Source organism: Metarhizium acridum, assembly GCF_019434415.1.
Source record: "Metarhizium acridum strain ARSEF 324 chromosome Unknown scaffold_405, whole genome shotgun sequence".
Classification (NCBI taxonomy): Eukaryota; Fungi; Ascomycota; class Sordariomycetes; order Hypocreales; family Clavicipitaceae; genus Metarhizium; species Metarhizium acridum.
This window is the reverse complement of record NW_027094034.1, coordinates 47,619-58,341: the sequence shown is the minus strand read 5'-3', so window position 1 is coordinate 58,341 and position 10,723 is coordinate 47,619. Positions and strand designations below refer to the sequence as shown.

Genomic DNA, 10,723 nt, shown 5'->3' with positions numbered 1-10,723 from the left:
CACTGAAGATGTCATCGTGACAGATCTCTCCTGTCGGGACTTTCAGACTGGTTTAAGCTACGTAGCTGTCTCTCGCGTAAAAACGCTCCAGGGCTTGATGCTGGATGCGCCCTTTGATCGTGGTCACCTGTTTTACGAGTCTCCACCAGAGGGTATGAAGATGAAGATGAGGGATGAGCGGCATAGAAGACGACAGGTCCTTACACGGAATCCATATAGGTCAGACCACGGCTCTGCATAACTAGATAGCTAGCTAAATGTAATGGCTTAATAGTTGCTTGGCCCAAGGACTCCCAGCCTTCGGATGATCGTACCCCTTGCACCCACAGCTCTAACGTGCAAGGGGTGGCGTAGTATTTTAAAATAAGTAGCTTACGAATAACCTAAGAAAAACTTAAATACCTACGGGTACCCACGGGTACCCGTTTTTACACTCTACTCCCCACGTTCGCTTCTATACTCGCCACGCGATTTAAAGATTACTGCACAGCATTCAGTCGACTCCGCAAGATTGCATTCCGTCTCTGCCCGGCCTTTACAGATGACGAGCGGAACATACTAATGGAAGGGAATCTTGCCGCTGTTGACCGCTACACGTCCAAATAAGACATAACTAACATGTATTGGAAGAGACAGACTACGTACAGTAAGACAACAATAAGCGCAGACCACTCCTGTTATCCAACCCAACCATGGTTTCAAACACACCCGCCTACGTCTTGAGAGATCCGGAATAGATGTGGTCTGAGTGCCACAGCTCACCACTCTCCCAGAGACAGCCACCACCATCTTTGGCAGCTGTTCAGGACAGAATACCCCATGCACATGTAGCTTGCGGAAGAGCTGCCTCGGCCGCGACCTCGGCCAAAACAAAACGACGCCAGTCCGTTAGCCACAGACGACGGTCGAGGGCGGCTTGGGCGGCGGCGATGGTGACGTGGCGGGCTGGGGCGACTTCTTTCCTGGCTGCGTCAAGGGGCCGCGTTGTGGCCTGTCAAATCATGTCAGCAGCTCATCAAAAGAGGCATCAAGATGATTGAATCAGAGGAATGGGCAAGTTTCTCACATTTTGGCGAGCATGTGAATACCAGCGAGAAGAAGAGCATCGAGCTGGCAGTGGGCAAGGGTATTTGGAGTCTTCATCATGCACCGACTGTAACGACAGCAGGAGCATCACAGGCATGTATATTCAGGCAGTGGCATCTGTCAATCTACTGGCAATCCAGGAAATAACACCTAGAGCAGTCCTGGGCTTGGGAACTTGCTCCGGACGACGATGGAGCACCTTTCCGCGGTGTCCTGGATAAGTAGGCCGAAACATCCGGAATCGGCTGAAACCAAGACTCAATCATTGCACAAGTCTTCTACATTGTGACGGTAATGGTAATGACGATGGCGATGGTGAAGATCTCTGTAAGGTAAGGATAGGAACTGAGACCCCCATATTGGAAGCTACCTCAACGCTAGTACGAAGAGACCCTCGCTTGAAATGACCTGCTCTCTCGCCTCTTGTGTGCCCAATGATGCTGACAATCTCACGCCCGCAAACCATGTTCGCTGAGGATTTGCCGCAGCGAGACAGGCCTAACAACCTCAGTCGAGAGTCCCAGATGGAGGATGGCATCGCCGTGGCATCGAATCACATCTGGATCGATCGAAGAGGTTTGTACGACGACCCTGCCATGGCGATGCCGGCGGGCGACCATGTCCCAGGCTTCCGTGGCCGCGACCCCTGGAGAAAAGTCCGACGTGCCCCGTACCGTCATGATGACCGACTGCCCGTTTCGAGCCCTCTGGTAGCGAAAGAGCATTGCCACACCCCGTCTTCCATTCCACAACTCCATCGTGTCAAGTCTCGGCATCTTGAGCGCGGCGGCAGCGGCGTCTCGGAGCATGTTGTTAATCTCCGAGGTGTCGGCATCGTGAGTGAGGACGCTCGAAGTGAGCACCAGAGAAGTGAGTTTCTCCCACTTCCATGAATCTCGACGCGCTGCGAAGAAGAAACCAGCGTCGACCATGAAAGAGGCGGATAGCGTCGTGAGGTGCAGGCTGACGTTGGCAAGTTTCTGGCTCACGGCCGGGTCCGGTTCCCGAAGAGTGGGAGGCTGCGTAAATCTTTCCGGGTATGACTCGTTGAAGTTCTCGAATATGACCAGCTTGCTCAATTTGGTCGAGGAAAAAGACTCAATCAGCGTCTGGGTGCCTGTCGTGTGGTCGGTCAGCGGCTGTGTTGACTCGCCCAGGGGTTAAGCAGGCACTTGCGTCTATCGGTAAAGACCTGAATTCTCTCCCACTCCCTCCAGGGCTCGTAGCAAAGCTCCTTCATGTTGGGGAAACGCGTGAGCATGTTGGCGAGCGCAACCGGCTTCCATCTTCGGCGGGTCTGCTGGCGAAGGAGAACGACGCCGACGACGGGTACGAGGGGGAGACTCCGCCACCACTGCATCTCGGGTTCTTCGTCGTCGAAAGGCCCATCGGCCATGATCTCTTCGAAGGTCTGCTCGATGGCGGGCCAGCCAGGAGCAACGACCTGTCGCCCGGCAACCCAGCCATGAGCTGGGTCATTGATCAGGGTCGTTTCTTGTTCGTGTCCACGGGGAGACGAGCACTCGCCGAGGCTGGTATCTGAGCGGAAGCTGAGGTATTTAAACCAGTGCTGGTTGTCACTGGGCGAGTACACACTGATGTCGAGCATCAAATCGCCGCGAGGCTCCCACGCGGCAAGTGTCGTGAACAAGCTTTCAAAGGCATCTGCGATGAATTGGTCGTCCAGGCCCCAAAATGCCAGGTCAGTGTTATGACAGCGTGTGCAATCGTACTGCGTCAGTTCCACGCGGAACCAGACGTAGCGAATCTGGCTTCTCTTTCGGAACAGAATAGCTCGAGAGTTGGGGTCTGCGAGGCGCGGTACTGTCAGACTGATCTCGGCAAAGTTGAGCGGCTCGATAATGGCGTGCCAGTCTCGGGAAACGGTGGCGAGCCGGCTGCATCTCCCGCCGAGAACTGGCAGAAGACGAATGATGTTGTTTTGGATCTCGGGAGGTAGACAACGCCAGGAGGTTCTGTTGCTAGACATGTTGCATTAGGCGTGCAGAAGCTTACGTATGAAGATGGTTGGTGTGGATTGAGAAGGATGTGATGGGATGAAATGGCTCCAAGTTTGAGACGTGCGTTTCGGAATTGAAGATGTTTTGCCAGCAGGGGCAGGCTCCCTTTTTATGCTTGATCTCGAGGAACACGCAGCATATGCATGATGCATTTTAACTTTTCATTCCATGAAAGTGAAGCGCCGACATGTGGTGCCACACGTCACTAACAGGCTTGGTTGCCTGCCCATGGCATTTTAGTTTTACGAAAGAGACCTCTGCCCACTGTAGCCTAGAGTTTATTTAACCAGACGAATAGAAAAAGACCAGACTTGTTCCTGCCGACTTGTAGCCGCAAAGGCGAAAGAACAAGGTTTAGGTCTCTTGGTAGATGCCACTCTGCCTTGCCGGCCCAAGACGTCGTCTCCAAGCAACTAACACCTTTCATCAACACAATCTTGTCCGGCTAGGTATCGTTTAGTTCCCCACGATTCCTCGTGCGTTGGACATTTATAATTCACACTCTAGCCTGGAGCACTGAGGTATGCTAGATCAAGGGCATCTAGTAAACAGGCAAACAAGACATTCGCTCCCGTGTTAGGCCTTTCTACCTTGACATTCCTTCCGGCCCAAGTCTGTCCAACCGTGCCATCTGCCTGACCAGGTACCCTTCTCCAGCAGGTTGCCTTTGGCGTTGCGCGCATACACGCGAATGCCATCAGCTCCCATGTACATGGCTCCGGGCGAGCCCACAATGTTTCCGCCCAGGTTGGTCCAATATGCCCGCAGGCGGCCTCCCCTAGTAGACTGCTCGACTAATTGGTAGCGGTGATTGCGTGCGTAGACGCGGATCTCTCCAGGACCGAGATATATGGCCGACGGCGAGCTGCTGATTTGGCCGCCTATAGTCTTCCACTCCTGCCACTCCCCGTTCGTAAAGGCCTTTTCTATGAGCTGGCCGAGCCTGTTCCGTGCGTAGATGCGAATGCCCTCCTCGTCTTTCATCCAGATGGCTGAAGGGTCGTCCACAATGTGTCCTCCGATTTCTTTCCAAGCCTGCCATTTCCCGTCATAGTAAGCGGTTTCCACAAGTCTGCCGGTCATGCCGCGTGCGTAGACGCGGATGCCGTGGTCTCCAAGGTAGATGGCTGAAGGGGCACCGGCAATCTCTCCGCCCAGGTCTTTCCACGGCTGCCACTGACCGGCGTAGTAGCCCGATTCCACAAGGTGATTGTCCTTGCTCCGTGCGTAGACACGGACATCTCCCTCCTGGATAAATACCGCAGCAGGCTCGCTGGCAATGTAGCCCCCTCGGCTGGTCCAATGCTCCCACCACTGACTGTTCTCCCAGCCCTTCACAATGAGGTCGCCCTGTCTGCCGCGTGCAAAGATGCGGATTCCCTGCGATCCAAAGTAGTTGGCAGAAGGACGGCTATAGTCGCTAACTCCACATTGCTGGCGCAGTAGCATTTCCTGGGCTTGCCTGCATTCGCCTTTTATTTTGACAGCAAGTGTTAACAACGGTTCCATATGCTGGGGCAAACGCAGCCTTTATACATACTATTCTCACCAGGCAGTGATCTCTTGAACTGGAAAAAGTCCCAGGAAGAGCCCAGAGCCGCACCTAGAGCGACAGAGCAATCAAGCCCATCAAAGTCGCCCTCCATCACACGCTGCTCGGCTCCCGCCAGATCAACCGCCACGGCAGCCGTTGGGGACTCAATCTGGCTCTGGTATCCATGGCGTAGCCGTAGTTGTAGCTCGTCTAAAAGGTCATACTGGACGTCCCTTTCCACCGAGTTTTCAACCATGTACAGCCAACGAGTCCATTCTAGCGATTCGCCCCTCTCTGCTTGGGCGTGCATCTGCAGCGCAGTGATTATTGTTCCGGTCCTGCCGTGCCCAAAGCCACACCAAACAAGCGTGCTTGCTCGATGGGCGCGGAAAGCATGCCAGGCTTGTTCGACCTGGTCCATGGAGGGAGCGTGGTAGTCGGGAATAGGTAGCGCCGTGTAAACGATTCCATGCTGCTCAAGGGCATGCCTAATAGCCGGGCTATTGGCCTGACTATTAAGAGAGATGACGTGCGTGATGCCATATTTCTGGAGACATCGAATAGTGTCTTCGGATATTTTCAGGTCCTCGTCTTCATTGACATAGTAGGGAGCAGAGGAGCGATAAAGCCCGTCTCTATAGTCCAGGCGAGCCACTACCTTTTCAAACCGTGCCAGTCCGCCGCAGTCTGGAATAGACTGACCAACTTCCCCAAGGGTCACCCCTTGAACAGCTGTGACGCCCGCAAGAAGGACTGCAAGAGCCTTGTAAAGAAGCGTCATAGCTTAGTCAAGGTGTTGAAACGACCTTGGGCGCTGAATAAAATGATGAAGAGGAAAAGAATAGGCTGTACGTGAATGTCTTGGTTGTGCTTGAGTGCGGCAAGACGCAGGAGACGTGGTCATCCAATATCTCTTTATATATTATGTACCTGGTTGGTATGTTTGCTCGTCTTTGTTATTACTCTGCAATTTTTACAACTCAAGCCTTGTAGCCATACCGGGCGAATATCGGGCAACTCTAAATGCCTGGTGCCTACTTCGCTGTAGCTTGTATGTCTTCCGAGACGACGTGCATGGGTTAATTACTCGAGTGCATTATTACTATAAACTGATGGTACTTGTATTATCATCAGTCGATCCCCCTAGTTGATTCTATGCAGACTGTGAATTGAGCCGCCATGTAGCCCTCTGGACAACCACAATATGCACATCCCTGCTTTCACGTTGACCATGATTCATGAGTCAGACTATGGCCCACTACAATACCGCTTCGCGACTCACCGGCCTCACCGCTCGGGTTGTCAATATTTCACAAGCATGGGACCTGTAAAATGGATGCGCAGTGATGCCGTATCTTCTACGTGACAAAATCATTATATATACGATTACATTGCGACGGGGTGCCTGGTAGTTTCCCCCATGTGAGATCCTGCTATATTCTCACTTGTTATAGTTTATAAAGGACGGCGAGCTACCTGAAGGAATTCAGGTGGTTAGGGAATCGAAATGAAGCATGATAGACTGATGACGTAGGTGCCTGTCGCCAAGGCCAGCCCATTTCATATTGGAAAAGAAACACATCTATTTCGGGTCTTGGTTTGACCACCTTTGGGACATTTATAATATATCGGCAATTATATTATAACAGGATTTAGAAATGCTTAGTGTAGTTGTACTAGGTAAAATAAACCTCTAAGCAGACGATGACGGATACCACTCACCCATACTCGTCTGCGGCCTTGCCGATGGATATCAGCGCCTTGGGCAGGGAGACCTCGAGACAGACTACAGCCTCTAAACAGTACGGCTCATTGTTCTGGCACTATGGGATAACACGGACTCTGCTGCCTTTGCGGCGGGCATAGAGGATCAGGAACTGTAACTAGCCCCCGCAGCTTTGCGTGGCGGCCAGCAGTGTTACAGGTTCCAGACGGGCATATGGACTGCAAAGTTGAGTTATACCCGCGTGCCCATGAGGACACAGACCTAGCTCGACTTCTCCTGGTATGTGGTCAAGTCCCGGCCAGGATGGCAAGCCTTGCCATGTTCGCGAAGCGCCTGACGTTGATTGTATTATCGCGTGTCGCCTGAATAGTCGCACTCAAAAATGATGTGCTCATGTTTGTCGCATATATGAGTCTAAAGTCTCCCGTTCACTTACGATAAACTCGCACCCGTGCCAGATGCAGGGCCCCGCGCCATTTCCAATATAAATACCTGAGCCAAAACTATCACACCAATCCCTAGGTCCAGAGATGAGTGGCACTCTCAGAAATTCTACATCCAACTACCTCTGCATTTCGACACTTTTGCGGGAAGACTAGCCAAGGGGATTAGTGACAGGTCAAGCAAAAAAAGAAAGGAAATTAAAAAAGTAACATACAACACCGGGTATTCGCTGGTCGTCACCGACCCAACTACTAATCCAGCGCTCGCTAGGTTATTGAGGGAGATCGGACGGGATCCTAAGCTTTGCTTGCGGCTATGGTCGTATGTGTCACGTAGAGCAGTTTCTCTTGCCTATAAATCGTACAACACCGGGTATTCGCTAGTCGTCACTAACCCAACTACTGTTATCGTGCGAGATCGGACGGGATACCGCGTCCGAAATGTGAACTTGCCCGACCTTTACCTAAGGCTGTGATTCCCGGAATTAGGGCCAAAAAATTAAGGTTAACTTTTTGACCCTAGTTAATACATGCTCTACTAATTTAAAGTGGGAATATTACTTTATACCGTCTCACAGTGATTTTTTTAGGCTTATGTGTCTTAAGTCTCCTTGTAAGGTAGGTTATTTGGTATTCGCCGTATCGCGAGCCTTAAATTATCGCCGTATTGCGAGCCTCAAATTATTGCCGTATCGCGAGCCCAGAGCATTAACTATAGTGTAGTTTTATAGTTTTATAGTTTTTATAGTTTTAAATATAAAAACTTATATTAAATCTAATGAAATACTTATAAGATTATAAGTTTTACAAATAAATAGTATAAATCTTATACTATAAGCTAATATAAGAAGTGGGTCCTTATAAGCTCTTATAAGCCTAGAACTATAAAAACTATAAAATGTAGTTTTTATAGTATAATATAGTGTAGTGTGTTTTTAGAAAATTATATAATCTAGTTTTTAAGCTTATAATAAGCTAAAAGAACCTACTTTTTATGTGAGTTAATTGGTTATAATATTAGCTAATTTATGTATTTATTATTATAATTCAAGTATTTTATTAGATTTATTATTAATTATATAAGCTTTTTTAAAAAAATGAAAATGTAGTTTTCTTATTAATGCTCTACGCGAGCCTTAAATTATTTTCGCCGTATTACGAGCCTCAAATTATCGCTGTATTATAAGCCTTAAATTATTATTATTATTATTCGATTAATAAGCTTATTTTATTTAAAGAAGAATATTAGTTACTTTAATTACAGAAATTAGCGTAAAGCTACTATTAACCTTTTATTATATTTTTTTAAAAAAGATTTCACGTGAATCTTAATAATTAAGCCTTTTATAGGTATTAAAGCTACCCCTATTTAAAGTATTAGAAGTAGTATAGTTTTATAATTTTATAGTTTTTATAGTTTTTCATATAATAAATAATATTAAATCTAATAAAATACTTATAATGTGTAGTGGTATTTATACTTACAAGTTAAAGAAAGTTAAATAGTGCATTTAATTATAGCTGTATTACTAGTATAAGCAGAGCATTAACTATAGTGTAGTTTTATAGTTTTATAGTTTTTATAGTTTAAAATATAAAAAATTATATTAAATCTAATAAAATACTTATAGAATTATAAGTTTTACAGATAACTAGTATAAATTCTAAATTATAAGCTAATATTAAAAAGTGGGTTCTTTTATAGTATTATAAGCTTAAAACTTTAAAAACTACATTTTATAGTTTTTATAATATAGTATAGTATAATGTGTTTTTAGAAAATTATATAATCTAGTTTTTAAGCTTATAATAAGCTAGAAGGACCCACCTTTTAATATAAGCTAATTAGTTATAATATTAGCTAATTTATGTATTTATTATTATAATTTAAGTATTTTATTAGATTTATTATTAATTATTTAAGCTTTTTTAAAAAATGAAAATATAGTTTTCTTATTAATACTCTAAGTATAAGAGAGTAAACACACGCTTAAGTCTTTAATTTTATAAGTTTTATCTTTATAATAAGTTTATAAGATCTTTTACTAATATTTTATTAAGTTATTTAATTAGCCTTACTATAGCTTATAATACGTGTAATTAAAATTACAAGTATTTTAAAAGCATTTAATTACTCTATTTAAATTAATTTATTACTTATTTAAGAACCTTATTAGCCTTAAAAAGTAAGTTATAAGAATTAAAAAGTAATTAAATTATAATATTATATATAAAGTTATTAGTATATATATATATATTTTATTTAAATTAATAAAAATAATAGTTTCGCTTAAATAATATTTTTATTAAAAAAGAATTATTTAATCTCTTATAAAAGATACTTTTTAGCTATTATAAAAACGAATTTAAATAAGTATAAAAGCCTAATAATATTTACGTTTAAAAAAATATAAAAGAATTATAATTATAATAAAATAAATTAAAACTAAGAAAGAAATTATAAGTAAATTATAAAGATAATTTAAATTATTTAATTAAGTAAAAAGAAATTATAATAAGATAAAGATTATTATAATAAAGTTAAAGAAAAAGAAGTTATTTTAAAGGTTTTTAATTAAAATAAAAATATACTTACTCTTTAAATATTAATAAACTTATAATTAAAAAGAAAACTTTTATTAAAATAACTTAAATTAATTAAAAAAGAATTAAAAAGAGAAAGAATTAATTAATTAATTAAAAGAATATAATATTTCTTATAGTATTTTTAATAATTATAATCTTATAATTAATTATAAGAAATAATATTATAACGTTTATTATTTTAGCTTATTTATTTATTTATTCAAGTACTCTAAAGCTATTATAGCTATTCTAGTACTTTTACATGTAATTTAAGTGGGAAAACCCTTTATATAGAAAGAAAAACCCCCTCGCTTTTATTCTAAGTTATCCCTACCCTACTATAACCTATAATTATATAAGGCGTATTCTAGATCGTGTAAGTTAAAGGTACCTATTAGGCTAGCTATTCTAGTAGCGGTTTATTAAAGCGTGTATAGTAGAGGTTTAAGCTAAGTTTAGGTTAGCTTTAGTACGCTAGCTAGGTAATTGTCTTAGTATTTAAGTGTTTAAGGCTATCACGTAGTTTCCTTTAAGTGTTATATTATATCGTATTATTTTAGGCCTAGCGTAACGCCGTATCCCAAATATTCCTAGTATAATTAGTATATTATAGTAAACTTTACTTTATCCTTACTTTTAGAGCTGCCTAGCTAGGCTTAGCTAGCTACCGCTAGCTATTTAAGGCCTACCGTAGCCTTTGTAAGAGCTTCGAACTAAGCTGCTAATTTTCCTTCCTTTCTTTCTTCTTTAAACCCTTAATTTTCGTACGTATAGCCTCTTTTTATAGCCTTTATATTTTAGCTTATAAAATTATCTTTGTAATAGAATTATCTTTAAAAGAGATATAAAAGCTTATTTTTAAGTTAAGTAAACTAATATAAATATTTCTTAAATATAATTAATTAAATAATTAAAAAGAATTTAAAAGAAAAGATTTTATTAATTTATTTATTATTAATTAATAAAAAGTTATTAAAAAGAACTTATATTCTTATTAATAATACTTTTTTTAAGAATTTAACTTAAAGAAAAAAAAAGCTTATAATTAAAAAGCTAAACGTTTTAAGATTAATTAATTTTATTATAACTTATAATAAAAACTTATTTAAAGTTATAAGCTAATAAAATCTTATTTTATTTATTAATATAAGCTTTAACTTTAAGAGATTTATTAAAATTCTTAAAAAAGCTTTAAGTAAATAAGAAATTTTAATTATATTTTAAAAAGCCTTTAAAGTTAAACTTTTTAATAAAAAGAATATCTTTAACTTCTTAAAGAAATTTAAGAAGAAAATAATTACCTTAATTATTTTAAAGAAAAAGTAAA

General features: G+C 42.0%; 3 protein-coding genes across 3 annotated transcripts; 1 reads left to right on the top strand and 2 right to left on the bottom strand.

Moving 5' to 3' along the window:
- Positions 1–1,520: 1,520 nt before the first annotated feature.
- Positions 1,521–2,113, top strand: J3458_016807 (uncharacterized protein; the record flags this gene model as incomplete). Its single annotated transcript, XM_066121003.1, has 2 exons — positions 1,521–1,956; positions 2,064–2,113. 2 exons carry the CDS (start codon positions 1,521–1,523, stop codon positions 2,111–2,113), a joined length of 486 nt encoding a protein of 161 aa, XP_065973935.1.
- Positions 2,114–2,218: 105 nt separating this feature from the next.
- J3458_016806 (uncharacterized protein) lies at positions 2,219–3,076 on the bottom strand (the record flags this gene model as incomplete). Its single annotated transcript, XM_066121002.1, has 1 exon — positions 2,219–3,076. One exon carries the CDS (start codon positions 3,074–3,076, stop codon positions 2,219–2,221), a length of 858 nt encoding a protein of 285 aa, XP_065973934.1.
- Positions 3,077–3,683: 607 nt separating this feature from the next.
- J3458_016805 (uncharacterized protein) lies at positions 3,684–5,422 on the bottom strand (the record flags this gene model as incomplete). Its single annotated transcript, XM_007817974.2, has 2 exons — positions 3,684–4,579; positions 4,648–5,422. 2 exons carry the CDS (start codon positions 5,420–5,422, stop codon positions 3,684–3,686), a joined length of 1,671 nt encoding a protein of 556 aa, XP_007816165.2.
- Positions 5,423–10,723: the final 5,301 nt, after the last annotated feature.